Genomic DNA, 16,534 nt, shown 5'->3' with positions numbered 1-16,534 from the left:
GGTCAGTGAATGCCATAGGGGATTGAAGTTCCACTCTTGTGGCTGTCAAAAGGGTACTCCAGGCTGAAAATGATAGGACTGCAAAAACTGATTTTGTTAAAAGGAGACGTGAAATAGGGGGAGGGGGCATGCTATGACATATTCGGGCCACCTATTGCATATTTAAGATGGTGTGCATAATTATATAAACTTTGATATTCAATAACTTTGTTACATGATAATTTATACTATCAGATTTTGATGAAATTTTCATCGTTTTGCTCTGGATTTTACTGTATTACGTCACATTTGATTATTTTCAGTGCCGAGTACCCTTTTAACTGGTATGAACATGTTTTTTTTTCTAAATCGCCCTTTGGTTATTTTGATGAATATTGTACCCCGATACACAGTCTACATGAACAGGAGGAAAGAGAGAGAGACTTATTTTTTCTGTCCCCTGTATTTTGGACATCTACATATTTTTGGTTCTTGTTGATAGGTGAGCGATTCTTCCCCTGCCGCACCCACTCAAGTCCACCGGGATGATTTATATATCGGGTATCCAAACAGGATTGGAGGGGGGGGGGAGTAAAGTAGATAGTATGAAGTTCTTTCAAATTTGGGTTATCAAGTGGAAATTGTAGGGAATGCATTTTCATTGTTAATATCTGTGTAACGGGCTCAAATGCCTTAAAAAATATTGGGAGAATGCTGCACACGTTATTGTATCGATCTAAGTATCGGGCCTGTGATATGAAAGTTTAAAAAAAGTGCAAAATAATAGAACTGATTTGGGATGAGGAGACTAGTACCTCCTTGAATGGGTATTCAACCTTGGTAATTAAATAATATGTGGAAGGAGACAGTGAAGAGAATGCAGTTTGAAAGAAACAATGAGAAAGTTTAACCCTAAACTGGCAACTTGGTGAGTTATTGTGGCAAAGGCAACACTCCCAATCAAAATGTATACATGTAGGCCTAATCAAAATAATGATAAATTTGTGGTATACTCTCTGAAGTCCATTTTCCCCCGAGCCATCTTAAAAAGTATTCAGTGTTAACTTTTGGAAATAATTGATTTCAGTAATAGCGTGTCAAAGCAAGTGAAGAAGTTGTACCAATATACTCCCTGCGTCATCAAGACATCGCCTATTTATATATTAAGCGAGAACTGCATTTTACAACTTAAAAAAAAATTGATAAAGAAATATTATAAATTTGAATCTCTGAATTTTTTTCATATATCTATATAAAAAAAACCCTTCCATTTGGGTTGTAGTCTACCTTAAAGGCATTGATGAACATCGATTTAACAAATTGATCTGTAAGATATTATTGGTTGCCCGAGTCTGTGATATAAAGAGACTGTAACACCATACAGATTTTATTCCTCATACTACATGAATGTGACCACGCGGCGTGAGCTTAAAATTTTCATATGTAGACCACAAAGTGGACATTTAACAGAAAAATAATGATAGTTGATGTCCGAGCTGAAATATGTTTTGTTTATTGACTTCAAAACTTGATATTTCAAGCTACATACCAGCCTAATGAGCAAGATATGAATCTCATCGAACAGACAATTCTGGGGGGGGGGCAAGTCTTCCCCTCATATTTCATTCACTCGTCTAACTCCTCTTATTTCCGTTTTCTTTTTTCCCCTTCTGTTTTTTTTCCTTTTCCTTTTCTTCTCCTTTTTTTTTGGCTCTGCCACTTTTTTTCAGGGGGGGGGGGGCACATGCCAACCCCCCGTAGCTACGCCACTGATTGTAGACACGTACTTCTGCGATCAATGTCATCCCAACTGCTGGGATTGGGTACTGGGGCCCCATCTTACAATTTTTTTTCTAGATATGCATAGATGCTTCGTTTTCTTGACAGCTGGGTGTGTTAATTCGACCTTAATTGTTTATAAAGTACGTATTAAAAAAAATGTCACTAATGGATTTCCATGGAGTTATTAGGCTGATAGGATCAATCGCAGCCCTTTGTAAGACGAGCCCCTGATATGCGAGGGGGCGTGAGGGTGTGGGGGTATACATGGATGGAAATCAGGAGACAGGGGGATGTGTCCCCCTACCCAAAATATGAGGGGGAGTCCCCCCTCATATTTTGGGTAGGTACGGGGACACGTCCCTGTCCCCTGATCGGGGGACACAATATCAAATGTCCCCTACTATTTTTAGTCTTTTATGATGGAAAGAATTACATCATTCAAAATCGAAATAAACATTGTACTTCGGACGAGATGACCTTACTTTTTGGGTGATATATTTTTTTTTGCTTGTCAATTTCATTTTGGTCGAAATGACCTTCCATTTTGGGGTGATGACATAGAGATATATCTCTATGGGTGATAACCTTCTTTTCTGCTTGTAAAATTTTCAAACCCCTCCCCCCCCCCCCGCTAGGAGAGATTTCCGCTCTTGAGGTATATACGCCCGCGTTAACTTGCTGACTTGCCGATTCGTCTATTGCCAACTCGTCCAATCACCATATGGTCTACATTCATTCTAATGCCATTCTGTCCAACATTTCGTCTGACAACCATTTGGTCGAATAACCATTGTCCAATCATCACTTCGTCTACTAGCTACCCCCGGGTAGCTACCATTTCGTCTCACAGCCAACCGCGTAGCCAGGATTTCATTTTGGAGGGGGCGGTAAATGCACGCGAAGCGTGCCAACCAAAAGTGCCAACACTTACAGAGCGCACGAAGCGCGCTCCCTAGGGGGTGGGTGCAGGGAGGGGGAGTTGCGCGAAGCTTTTAGTGTTTCATAAATTAAAATGAAAAGGAGCCGTTTCTCTTGTCTCTAGTACCTCCAATTCGGTTGACTATATTGCGATTTTGAACCTTGTTTTCAAATGATTGTGAATGCACAAAAGAGGTATACAATGGAGGAAATTAAAATGATAATAAATCCGCGCGAAGCGCGAAAGCTAAAGTGTTTTATCAATTTTTCTTGCCATAAAAAGGGTCCCGAGAAAAGGGTTTTCTCAAAGATATATTGAATACTTTCTTTGGAAAGATCAGATCATTGATTACAAACAATTTAGCAACATGGCATATTTTTAACTCGCAAAACAGAGGAGAAGATTGGTGTCATTCAAAATTTCAAACTGAGGGCGCAAAACAGAACAGGAGATGAATGTATACCTTTCTTAATACCATGGATGTATTGGTTGCTTCATGTTGTTTGTGTTTTTTTTTTGTTTTGTTCAAATACAGATAGTTGTACCAGAGCAGGATGCATCGTGTGTGGGTGTACGTGTGTAGATGTGCGTGTGAGTTCTGTGACGGGGAAGCTAGGGGGGGGGGGGGCTGTGGGTGATGGTGAGTTGAAGCGAGCTTGTGTGAGTGTTTGGGGAGAGAGATGAGGGGGAGGGGGTATGGGGGTTTAGGTGAGTGTGTAGGGATGTTTTATGATAATAATCTTCCTCTAATTAACCTTTGAAATAATCTTTTATCCCTTTTGAAATTTATTTCTTCTACAATTATTATTTGCATAAGAGATTATTTTTATTCTATCCAGGAAAAAAGTCATCCTTTACAAAGTTTTTTTCTTCTTTGTTATTTTGTCGTTTGATATGGGTTTTTTTTTCACATTGTTATAGAAGAGAAATTTGGCAGTTTAATTTCATTTGTAATCATTTGTAATCTCATTGATATTGATATATTTATTTGTTTGATTGTTTATTGATTGTATACATGCAAAGAATCTTTATTTTATGAATTGTGATTGTAAACCTATTGATTTGAAAGAGGAAGAAAATAAAATATTATTCAAAACAAAAAAAAAGTATACAGGGAAATGACATGAAGTTTAATACAATTTGATAAAAAATATTGTACTTTATTTAATACGACACGAACGAAATTAGGAACCTGTTTGCCCCAAAATTATGGTTGTTTAGTAATAAGCTGAAAAGCGGGAGAAGTTGACTTTATGTAGGTGACGGCAGAAACTGATATAAAGATTTTACCCGCCCGGAGCCGACCAGACCAGAAGTTGCGCGATCAATTGAAAAAAAAGATAACCTCATATATTTACTTCGGTCTACCTTACTCAAATTCATACCCTAATGTATACAATTTTAAATTTGACTAGCTGGCAAGAAGCACATAGCTGAGGTGGAAAAACAGGGTTAGAGAAAAGGTGGGGAAACAATGGAGAACTTCAATATTGTCATCTAACTGCGCGCAGCGCGGAAGCAAAATTCATATATAAATTTAGAGCAAGAAGCGTGAAGGAGTTTCTCTTTTGAGAAAAAAAAATAAAGAATAAAAAAACCCCACAAAGCTACCTTCCTTTCTTCCCTTTCCTCCCTTCCCTTTTCCTTTTCTCCTCTCTTTTTTTTCCTCCTTTTTTTCTTTTTGGGGACGTTTCGGGGGGGGGCGACCGCCCCCACCGCGACCGCCCCCCCTGGCTACGCGCCTGCTCACAGCCAGTTGGTCTAGCGGGCGCAGTGGGTCTAGCTATTTCGATTCATTTTCATTCATGATGCCAAATTAATATATAGTCTAAATAGATCAATTTGTATATGGACTTAATTGCTATATTGGACCGGGATATTGGACCAACTGTTTATTAGTCGAAATGGTGAGTGTGCGAACGGCAAGGAACAGATGGTGGCTGGCCATAGAGATGTATATTATTGACACTTGTGGCTGGCCTGGGAACGCGGCCAGGGCAGGGGATTACCCCTGCGAGCTGCATGTATGTGTGAGCGCATGCGTATAAACGTAGATAAAAATATGTGTAAAACATAGATAGCTTTGCGTTAGGGGTGGGACTGAACGACTGATTCTGCTGCCATGGCCGATAAAATATCTGATGTCAGTGTTTCTCTTTGTTCTAGTTCTCAGTATGTGACACCTTTCCGACTGCTATATAAACAGGTAAGTCTAGCTAAGGTTATTTTTTATTTTTTTTGGTCAAGTTGGAGTTAGCGCACCCAAAAGTTCAAAACCTGGATTCCTACCCGCAGTCGCAGAGCTAGCCAGCGCAGCCAGCTGCGCTGGTCGCGGGTTTTGGCTGCGCCGCTGCATCATGCAGTCAGTAATTTCCCACTCAGTCTCAGCAGCACTCGCCGCGCTGTAGAGTGTAGTGAATGTAGAGGACCGTGATGATATTTTTTTAATTTTAATATTGTCATTACATCACGGATCCTAGACCAAAAGCTTCGGTCTCTGTTATATTGGTTGTTCCACTGAACTCTGTTGGCTCCATCTCACCAAAAAAAAAGCTTAAGTTCAGTCTCTGTATTTTTGTTTCGCAGCATTATCAGCAGAGGCGCATGGGGGGGGGGCACTTGACCAAATAAGTGGTAGGGGTGTGCCGCGGGCGAGGCATAAAAAGGGGGCCTTGGAGCGGGCTTGTAAAAAGGAGGAGGAACGGGCTTCGGAACTACAAATGTTTGTGAAAACAGGGTCCTCGGAACGGATCTCCGTATCTTTGTGAGCGCGTATGCATCCCTATGGAACGGGCAATCATGCATGACGCAACTAGCGCGGCCTCCACAGGGTGCGCTCGCACTTAGGCGACCGTCAAAAAGTGCTCTACGGCCGCTCATTGCAGCTCCTTGTAGCAGATCAATGCGACCGGAACGGTGTAACGAAAAATATGCGAAGCTTTGGAACGGATTTCTTTCTACTTTTTTCTTGATAAGAAGAAAATGCTATGTCTCGGAGTGGATTTCTTTGTTCTTTTTCTCAATATTAAAGACAAAAATGCTATGCCTTGGAACGGAAATTCGAGTGTGAAAATGGGGGTCCCCTCCGCGGCACATACATGTACCCACTATGCATTATATACTGAGTAACCCCCGGAGGCGCACGGCCAATATTGGAGACTGTCTCCCAAGAGAGAGATTTGGGACCTTTCGCAATCCTCATCGACGCTAATATTAGGGTTCCCTACAAATGTTTACGCTTAATCATACACTTGATTTTTAAGATTGATTGTACATTATAGTCAATAGAATCAAACGTAGAAAACTGTTCTACAATCAATGCTAAGCTTTGTGTTACCGGGGGATTACAGGCCGTACAGATCTTCCTTTCGTGTGCAAAATCCTTTCCCGCGACACCCGCACTGTATGTGCATGTATATTACGACTGATGGCTGGAGATATTCGAAATGCAGGACCTAAAATAAATTATGACATGGATAAGAAAGTGGTTTTTCAAAAAAATCAACTACATATTGAGAGAGGAAAAACTTACTGAATGAAGGCTTAGATATAGATCATTACAGTCCATCGAATCAATATTGCATTTAATGTGGATTATTGGTGGATCACTGGCAATTGATTTCATGGGTTAGATCAACCTCTCCAGCCGAACATTTCATTTCGCATGCGTTGATACACGTATGTACACGGCATGCAATACGTTTGACCAGGGATGTGTTGACCTCGCAGGTTTCTTTTGTTTCTGTTGTTTAACCCCTTCCACACAAACGATATGCCTCTAGCACACGATGTAATGGGCATTATGTTTTACTTTCCGCAGAAATGTGGATTAGATTCAAATTCCGGGGGGGACCACTTCCATTGATGAGTGGATACCAGGCACGACCATGGGGTTTCGAACAGTACCCCGCTAAACAAGGGAAGCAATTATTTTCCAGATTATGAAAATGCATCTCTTAACAAGTGTGAAACCCTACAAGTATTGGATATGTATCCTTTTTTCAGCATTTTAAACATCGTTTTGACACCTTTATAACGTTACATAGGTCTATACGTAATGTACTTGCCCACTCTGTCCCCTTTTACGCGTGATCGCTCTTGGTATCCACTAATCAATGGAAGTGGGCCCCCCGGGCGGCCGCTCGAGCTCTAGGAGGAGTCAAATGTTGATTTGGAAAGTCGTCCTCAATCGGATATATCACTGTTACCATAGTAGCAACCAGAATTTCGCACACGAAAAGCATATTGAACGTTTCCGTCGCAGATGCGAAACGAAAAAAAAAATCTCGTCACACAATTTGCATTGCCGGCCAGAGTTTTACGACGGGCCCAAAAAGTCTCTTCCAAAATCAACTACCGTTGTAAATTAGCGTACTCGTCCTCAAACGAAAGGTCGGGATTATCTCCAAAACAGAGACTTTCGTAAAGAATTTGGGTATCCAATTTCAGAGACAGTCTCCAGTTTGGGAGACCAATTTCCTTTGTTTACATTTGTTTCAAAAGGATTACCTTGGTGGCAAATAAATAAGTGATAAGCAGATTCCTCATGAAATATTACCCCTTTTCACCGTCTACTTTTGTTTTGATAAGGATTTTAGTTGTCATCCACACACAAAACAAATGGGCTTCTGACCTCAGTGAGACAAAATTTTGGGTGGAAAAAATTATGCTTTTGTTGGTGTTGTTTCTTTTGTTCTTTTGCAAAGCAAGTCTCTAATATGGGAGATTATCTCCCACATTGGAGAGTCTCCCATATTGGCCATGCGCCTCTGCTGATTATGAGCCTACATGATATAGACATGGCCAAAATCCAAACATTCTGGATCTTGCATTTACAGCCGATAGCCTGATAACCTAATATCTTCAATTGATTATTTACCTCCACTTGGAGGTAGATAATCATGTGTGTATATTGACTAAGCTTGACATACCGTACTTCAGGAAAAAGTCAAATTGCCAGAAAGAGAAAGTCGTCCAAACCTCCAGAAAGGGGACTACAAATCCATGAATGAGACTCTTGAAAGAGTTGACTGGGATAAGGATTTTACTGGCAAAACTTGTGAACAATCTTGGACCTCACTGCTTCACAATATGAAAGAAGGTATGGAAAATTATGTACCAGTATGCAAGTGTAGCACGGATAAGAGAAAAAATAATTATGTAACAAAAGCTATACTTAAGCTGTCTAAGAGGGAGACGCTTTACTGGAAACGCTATTCAGATGTGAACAGGACTAGAGAAGAGAGAGAAATCGACTCAAGACAATATAAACGAGTGAGGAAGCAATTAAGGAAAGAAACAAGAACAGCAAGTAACAGCTTTGAACTCGACCTAGTTGAAAACATTGGCCATGATCCCAAAGCTTTTGGGCGTTAAGCTAACAGCAATGTAAAGAATAAAGGTTGTATTACAAGCCTCATGAAGGACAATGGACAATTTACTGAATAAGATAGTGAAATAGCAAGTGTTCTTAACGATTACGGTATATCTCCGAAGTATTCACTAGAGAGGACATGGACAGTATACTGGATATACAAGTTTCTTTGCGAAGTGACCTATGCACGCTAAGTGAATTAAAAGTAGGCTACAAGAGATAGATGTCAGCAAAAGTTAAAAACTTGAATACAAATAAGTCACCAGGACCTGATGGGTTGCATCCTAAAGTATTAAATGAGTTACGGTAGTTGAGTCTATTGCTAAACCATTGACATTAATCTGTAACAAGTCTATGCAGGAAGGTAAACTCCCATCGGACTGGAAGCAGGGAACTGTATAGACAGGAATAACCGTCGTTTCTGGGGATTTATTCAACAATTTCTGACATTTTACTGTAATCAACGTAGTTCAGCAGAACAAGCAAAATACAGAGACTGAAGCTTTTGGTCTAGGAACTGTAGTACCAATCCATAAGAAAGGGAGTAGAACCCAAGCCTCAAATTATAGGCCTGTTAGCCTTACATCCGTTGCAGGAAAGGTGATGGAGAAAATTCTTCGAGATGTAGTTACACACTTGCTAAGAAATGACCTACTTACACAGAGTCAGCATGGATTTACCCCAGGAAGGACGTGTGCCACTCAACTTCTTTATGTTCTTGAGGAATGGTCAAGGTTATTAGATGAAGGTGAAACGATCCCTAGATGTCCTATACCTTGATTTTGAGAAGGCATTCGATAACGTTTCCCATCAAAGACTCTTACTCAAGCTAAAGGCACATGGTATAGAAGGTAAACTCCTGAACTTGATTAGAGCATTTTTCATTGGAAGAGTACAACGAGTCTTTGTTAATGGAGAATCATCCGACTGGGTCTGTTACAAGCGGAATTCAGCAAGGAAGTGTCATCGGACCGGTTCTCTTCTTGATCTACATAAATGACCTCCCATCTGACGTAATAGCAGAGTAACATTAGTTGCTGATGACACAAAACTCTATAGTACTGGAAATACACCCTCACAGAGGGAGTGGTCTTCAAGACGACCTGAATACGGTAACCTTATTGAGTGGTCTGAGAGATGGCAATTACCCTACAATGATGACAAATGCAAAGTGTTGCACATCGGCAGGAGAAACCTTGAAAAAAGCAACCATATGTATGGGAAAGACTTGCAAGTAGTGGAAGCCGAAAAGGATCTTGGTGTAATAGTTTGGTGTAATAGTGGACTGTCAGCTGAAATTTCACCAGCATGTGTCATCAGCAGTTAGCAAAGGATACCAACTCCTCGCCATAATGAAAAGGACATTCACTCAACTCACAAGGACAACTCTGTCTCTGCTCTTCAAAACCCTAATAAGCCCCCACTTTTTTACAAAATCATGTACAAATATGCTACAATATTTATAATCAAGTTTTGAATTTTATCATTTATTAAATAATAATTTTTTGATAATAATTTGATAACCAGATGTCAGTGACAGTCTCATTGGTCTGTATTTTATCTGTGTTTGCATATAGGATGGTGTGAAAAAGACATGGGACTACATCAAAGGACATGACAGGTTTGTAAATTCAAGTAAAGACAAGTCGTGTTTTATCCGACAGTTGCCCTACTAATAGTGCTTCTCAGCCAATCAAAATTAATGAAAATGATCATATCTGACAACTTGTCGGAAACAAATGCTACCAGAGGTATCACTACATGGATCTAGCCCCTGTATTTAATTGTGTTTTCTCCCTTTCATTGCACAATGAAAGTAACCGCACATGAGACAATCTTTTTGTCTTGTCTGTATTAGCAGATATAATGAGTTGTGACCATTGACTTCCTTCAGACCCTTTCCTTCTAGGGCTGCAGACATTCTGGTCATTAATCCTAGTCCATTTGTAGTGATCAGCACCAGGTCATCTGCGTAGAGCAATTGCCATGGGAAACCTTTCCTAAATGTCTTTTGAGATAACATCACGTGATGAAAATGAAGAGATAGTACATGTACTTCTACTTTACTTTGATGTCAAAGCTTTTGCAGTCAATATGTGTTATGGTGCATGCATTTGCTTCTATAATTAATGATGACTGCTTGTACATCCCACCCCCCCCCCTTCCCCTTTGCTCCTGTCATCCTCAAGGCCCATCTTACAATATCCATTGATACTGAAACTGAGCTGTGAAAATAGCACCATTATCCTTTGTTTGATTTTAATACCGGTAGGTGTGGGATCATATGAATTAAATGTCTTTGTAATACCAGTGTGGGTATATTTTGTATTGAACAGACAGAGATATTAATTTATTAAACTGGCTTTTTTCATTTTTGTCAATCATTGCCTTGCCATTTCACCAAAATAATATGGAGAATGTTGGAATAAATTCTTAGATTTGTGAGATGTATATATTTTCTGTCTTCTTATTGCAGCATTGCAATTCTCTTATACAACAAGGACAGGGATGTATTTCCAGTTGTAAAGCAATTCAGACCAGGTAATACTTTAAATTTTAGTACATAAAACATATTTACATAAGCTATCACTGTGTGAATGTTGTCTTTTTCTTCTTTAAACCAAGAACGGATAAGTGCTTAAAAAGTATGAATGTATGCAGGTGACAGACCCAAATTTTGAGGAACATGGTGATAAAATATGTTAACTTGACAATGGTAGATATTTTGAATGTACCAGTATGAAAACTGATCCAGTATTTTCATTTCCTTACATTTAGCGGTGTATGCAGCCAAAATCCAGGCATTCACTGATGGACAAATAGTGGACACTGCCAAGCATAAAGGAGAGGAAGGGATGTGCATTGAACTTTGTGCAGGGATCATGGACAAGAATAAAGATGTTACAGAGATGGCTCAAGCAGAGGTCTTAGAAGAAACAGGTTACAAAGTTCCTCTGGAAAACCTCAAGAAAATAACAAGTTTCAGGTAAGCTCTGATTTAGTATGAATCAAGTCAGCTATGTATGTTGTCTTTATTCAGACCTGTAAACTGCATTCTTTTGATTCCTTCATTAGAAAACACGGAATTATTTATGTTTCTGATTTTATTTATCTGTAATTTGATAACAGCTACTTGTAATAAAAAAGACAACATTGCTTCATGAATAAAATTTACAATTAGAGTGGAAATAGAGTGACCTTTCAAATTTTAGTGTTACCTACCAATCTAAATGTATATTCAGAGGGGTTTCAATAAAATTAAATGGAACATCAACTAAATTAGTTTTGTCATATCAATTGAAAACTTGATTTTGACATACTGGTAGGGCCCCCATTCCACAGAACGGATACCATTGAAAGACCACTAAGAGACTTAAAATTGGTGAGGTCTTACAGCGGTCTTCAAGATCACTGAAATTTGTCATCTCTGTGGAATGGCTCAGAAAGACCCCTCAAAGAACTCTGAAAGATTGATGGATATTTCTTGTCTTGCTGGTCTTTGAGTAGTCCTATTGAGATCTTTCAGTGGTCTTTCAGAGATCTTTCCATGGACTTTGCCTGGTCTTTCAGTGATCTTTGAATGATCTTTCAATGATCTCTCATGAGTCTTATAGTAATCTCCGCAAAGATCTTGAGAGACTGACGAAAGCACATTGAAAGACTATGAAGACCTTTGAAAGTTCATTGAAAGACTGCTGAAAGACCACTGAAAGACCATATTCCTGTAAGACCATTGTAAGACTGTTTTGAGCCGTTTCAAAAAGTTTTGGAGCCCATGAAGACCACGAAGACCACCGAAAGATTGGTCAGGACTCCTTTAAGACCTCAAAGACCATTGTAGGTTCATTGAGAGACCTCTGAAAGATCAACCAAAATTCATGGTCTTTCAAAGGTCTTTCAGCGGTCTTGATCTCTGTGGAATGGGGGTTTAGGCAATTTTACTTGAACTTATTTTGCTAGTGTCTTGAATATATGAAAAAATTAAATGATGGTGAAATGTATTTTCTGTTTTCTAGATGTGGAGTAGGCACTGAAGGAACCCAACAGACATTATTTTATGCTGAAGTTACTGATCAAATGAAAGTCAGCAGTGGGGGTGGTTTGGTTGAAGAAGGCGAAATGATTGAGGTCATTGATCTCAGTCGCCAGGAGGCCTTTAAATGCATTATGGATGAGTCAATTGCTAAACCATGTGGAATGATGTTTGCATTTACATGGTTCTTCTTTATGAAAGACAAGGAAGAGACATCATCATGATGACTTGTGTTATATTATTTCAATATAATTCTTCCTTTGATGCAAATTTTTTTCATCTACTTTTGCAATATTATTGTCTGTAACCGTAAATGTCCAATTCACAGTTTAAAGCAAATTTTACTGCCCATTTTAATGTAGTACAGTAAGCTTGAGTACAGTAAAGAGATAAATATAGCCTTTACTAATTAATATGTACTCAATTTTTGATGAAAATGAGTAGTGTATGCGCAATGAACTGTATTTGGCAATCATGCACAGGACTGGAGTCGGTGTGAAGGGAACCTTGCAGACACTGTTTTATGCTGAAGTTACCGATCAAATGAAAGTCAGTTCTGGTGGGGGATTAGTGGATGAAGGTGAACAAATTGAGGTTATTGAAATCAGTGGTCAGGATGCCTTAGAGACCATTATGGACGAGACCCTTACCAAGCCAGTGGGAATGATGTTTGCATTCACATGGTTCTTTTTCATGAAGGACAGAAAGTAGACTTTTGGTATAACAGCTGATACTTGCAATAGATTCATGTAACGACCAAATACTATGGTTAGTTTCATTATTTTTATTTTGAAAAAAAAATACTGATGCTACAAACTGTAAGCATTTGGTGTATGGATTTGACCTTTGGTAATGATCAATCATGCAAAATTTGTGGTTTGCAGTTTCTAAAAACTCCATTTGATCAAATTATAAAATCTGTGAACAGATATTCAGTGAAGGTGCAATGCGTGAGAGATTTATTAAGATTGTAAAAAAACATTTGTTAAGGATTGTTAAAAAGACATTCCACACCACATATCCGTTAGTAACTGTATAAATGTGAAAAAAATGTAGCACAAATTTTCATGCATGCATGTATGTAATTTTATTGCAGGTATCTTGTACAAAATATATACATTGAAAGCGTCATTGAAGTTTGGGAAAGTGATTTTGGAATGAGTCTTGTGATCCTGAGTAGGTTATTAATGGACGAGTCTTGTTTTCACATCTATGTACAGGAATGAAGTTGGTGTGAATGGAGCATTGATGACACTGTTTTATGCTGAAGTTACCGATCAAATGAAAGTCGATTCTGGTGGGGGATTAGTGGATGAAGGTGAACAGATTGAGGTCATTGACCTATCAGGCAAAGATGTAATAAGATACATGATGGATGAAAATATTGAAAAGCCAGTTGCCATGATGTTTGCCTTTACCTGGTTTTTCTTCATGAAAGGTAAAATGGATATGTACACCAGATGAAGAATCATATTATATTTGTGGACTCTTGTGGAGGGAGTTGAATGGATTGAGGTTACTAAACTTCTTCTTTTACATTGTTCCAACTGCACAAGTGTTCAATGGTTTTACAGAAATTTCATTAATTCATTTATTTGACCAGAGTAAATGTTTCCTTTTTTTCTGTACATGGAAGTGAAAGCAAAACCATGAATACAATTTTTTAATATGACATTCTAATTATGAAAAATGAGTCAATGAAAATATATGTTTGCTGCATATGAGCTCATTGTATATTTGATTTTGATTTGCTCACTAAAAAGGGGAACTAAAGAGCTTTAAAAAAACAATGAATCATCTTCCATAGGCCTATATGCATTAGGATACTATGATCATGTTGCTGTAAATTATGTTCAAGTGATGTCATACAATCCTTATTTAAAAGTGAATGTATAGAGAAGGAAAAGGACCACTGGTATGTGTATAAACATTTTTTTTTTTTGGGGGGGCAAATATTGTGGAATGAATGTTGAATCAAGAAGCTGAAAATTATTCATCATTCTTGTGAATATCTTATCCTGGAGTGAGTAGTTGAGTTCTTGAGCTGGTCCTATCTGTTTAAAGTGAACATGTTAGCGTGGCTTTAATATGTAAGAATAAAAATTAAACAGGATGTATTTACCTGTACTAGAGAGAGCTTTTTCATATTTGTAAGTTTCTGTCCATAGCAAAATTTGATGAGTTTCAGAATATCGCATAAAGATTAGTTCCACAATTTAACTGGACAATTTGTTTCAATTGCCTAAATTATCAAACTTGAATTATCATTTTCCCTAGGGATGGCATATTTGACTCGTTTTTTTTCTTGAGAGAAGTTTAGAACAAGGGATGCCTCTTTATGGTATACATATAACTTAATTCAACTTGCAGAGTTGCAAACACAAAGTTGAGTCACATACTGGAAATTTGGGTTCTTATTTTTGCAGCATATTTATCTATGTCCATATATACTCTGTGTCCGGCACATATTTTCAAGATGTTTCAATTGTACCATGTACAAAACCATAAGCTATGCAGATGTTTGTACATAATTACACTTTATTATTTTATTGCATGCAAACGAAAAGTCACCTTTGCTTTTGGCAAAGTGTAATAATATAAAGTATTCTGCATCATCCATGATTTTGTACCATGGTACAATTGAAACCTCTAGAGAACACTTGCCATCTGGTAGAAAAGGTATCACTGGTATGTCTTATTTGCAAATGTCATACATGTAAGAATTGGTAATTTCACAGTATCAAATGTCAGCCTTACTGCTATAGATAATGATTTTAAAGTTCTTTATGAAAGCAAATTATTTCAAAGGAAGAATATCAGGTAAAAGGATTTTCCTTCAAATTTTATTGGGAATTTTTATATAACTATGATGATACTCAGGGATATGAATCAGAGAATCAAATTCTTATTTTTTGTTTAAGTAATTCTGCAAGGAGGCCAGATTTTTAAACCCAGGTTTTGAGCCAGATTCTTGTACTCTGAACAATTCATTGCCCCCTCCCCCTTCTACTCTCTTCTTCATGCTTCTTTGGCTGTCTCCTCCTTGATCTCTCCCCTGCATTAATGCCATCATAGCCCATTTGCCTTCACCAACCAGTTCACCACTATTTTTTTAACACAGCATCTGCATCATCACCTCTGTATTCTTGTTATCCATCAACTTCACACCACACATTGCTTTAAAGCATTGTGCTTCCTTGTCATCAAATCCCCATCTCATTTCCATTCAACCACAATGTCAGAGATATTCCATCGCTCTCACATAAGTTATGTAACATACCCATCTACACAACTCTTACACAGATTTAGACAGTATTATATTGAATCAAGGGTGTGGAGGAATCTTCATTTGTTGATTTGAACTCTTGCCTCTGTGATAAATGGTTGTTTATTTGAATCTAACAAAATGGTGTTTATTGCAATTTATAGCAAGAATCCATCCATATGTGACTAACCTAACTGAATGAAAAATATATCAGATGGGTCTTTTTAACACCTTTTACTAGCCTCTTGTCAAGGCCTTGGCGGCTGATCTACACCAAGTGTTTATGAATTGTTACACATTAAATTTGATTTTTTTTAGATGATAGCAGTAAAGGGACATCTTTTATCATATATCCTGCTCAGGGTCGTTCATTTTGGCTTTTGCACATTCCCCATTGTTTTGTCAATGTTGAATAAATATTTGAATGGAATGATGCTACACAGAATAAGATACATTTACGCCTTATAGAGCAGCTTGAAAGAATCCTGTCTTGGATTTCATCCAATTTTACTGATATTTTCTCTTATTTTTCTGATTATTCAAAAGAGGGTAGACTTCCTCTTTGAATTAAAAGGATTTAAAACATCGGAATTTAATGAGAAAAGAGATATATATTCACTGCAATGGAAAGCTGTTTGATAATTATGTAGAAAAACATTGTTTATGTTGTCAAGTTTAATTATAAATAGCATGTTTAATGTGCTAATTCTTATATTTGTACATCTATAGAGATACATTTGAATAAATGAATATTAAATCCATTGAAAGAATTTGTAGTGTGCATATTTGTCTGGTTCAGATGTATAGTGACAAGGGTAAACAAAGAGGTGTAGTTCATTTTAATGGCACTCTGCAAGTGAGTATGAAATAGAATGTTATAATTTTAGTACATTTTCAGTTAACAATGTAATCCTTTCCATTTGGATAAAATGAGGGGGGGGGGGGTCATGCTTGATATCTGTTGCAGTTCCCTGCCTCAAGTACTCGAGAAAACCATACTTGTGATGTAAAAGCAAAATAGTCTAATTCTTATTTTTACATCCAGATTTACTTTTACTTCATCTTTCCTGTTGTGGGTTAGAATGTTATAGAAGTGCTGGGAACCAAATCTTTATCAAAACTTCTTCATTTAATGCTGCACATTTTGCAGCTCTTTAGGATCCATGCCTAATGCATGTATTT

The 16,534-nt window shown here is 37.9% G+C and overlaps 1 protein-coding gene across 4 annotated transcripts; it reads left to right on the top strand.

Annotated features, from left to right (window-relative positions):
- Positions 1 to 4,774: 4,774 nt before the first annotated feature.
- LOC121419296 (uridine diphosphate glucose pyrophosphatase NUDT14-like) lies at positions 4,775 to 16,110 on the top strand. Of its 4 annotated transcripts, XR_005970574.1 has the most exons (6): positions 4,775 to 4,886; positions 9,632 to 9,675; positions 10,531 to 10,595; positions 10,833 to 11,040; positions 12,570 to 12,855; positions 13,308 to 13,396. XR_005970574.1 is itself a non-coding variant. In XM_041613692.1 (5 exons), the coding sequence occupies exons 1-5, from the start codon at positions 4,803 to 4,805 to the stop codon at positions 13,549 to 13,551; spliced, it is 645 nt and encodes a 214-aa protein (XP_041469626.1). In that variant the 5' UTR covers positions 4,775 to 4,802; the 3' UTR covers positions 13,552 to 16,110. The 4 variants fall into 4 exon arrangements, 3 of the variants coding, with proteins under 3 accessions (XP_041469626.1, XP_041469628.1, XP_041469627.1); XM_041613692.1 differs by lacking the exon at positions 12,570 to 12,855 and having other exon boundaries at positions 13,308 to 16,110; XM_041613694.1 differs by lacking the exon at positions 13,308 to 13,396 and having other exon boundaries at positions 12,570 to 13,301.
- The last annotated feature ends 424 nt before the right edge of the window (positions 16,111 to 16,534 follow it).

Source organism: Lytechinus variegatus, chromosome 7, assembly GCF_018143015.1.
Source record: "Lytechinus variegatus isolate NC3 chromosome 7, Lvar_3.0, whole genome shotgun sequence".
Taxonomy (NCBI): Eukaryota; Metazoa; Echinodermata; class Echinoidea; order Temnopleuroida; family Toxopneustidae; genus Lytechinus; species Lytechinus variegatus.
This window is presented reverse-complemented; position numbering and strand designations above follow the sequence as displayed.

Excerpts from the sequence above, each read along its gene's own strand:
- LOC121419296 (XM_041613692.1), top strand. The coding sequence starts at position 4,803 with ATGGCCGATAAAATATCTGATGTCAGTGTTTCTCTTTGTTCTAGTTCT. Across the intron at positions 4,887-9,631 it reads TCCGACTGCTATATAAACAG|GATGGTGTGAAAAAGACATG; the intron begins GTAAGTCTAGCT and ends GTTTGCATATAG. Across the intron at positions 11,041-13,307 it reads AAGAAAATAACAAGTTTCAG|GAATGAAGTTGGTGTGAATG; the intron begins GTAAGCTCTGAT and ends ATCTATGTACAG.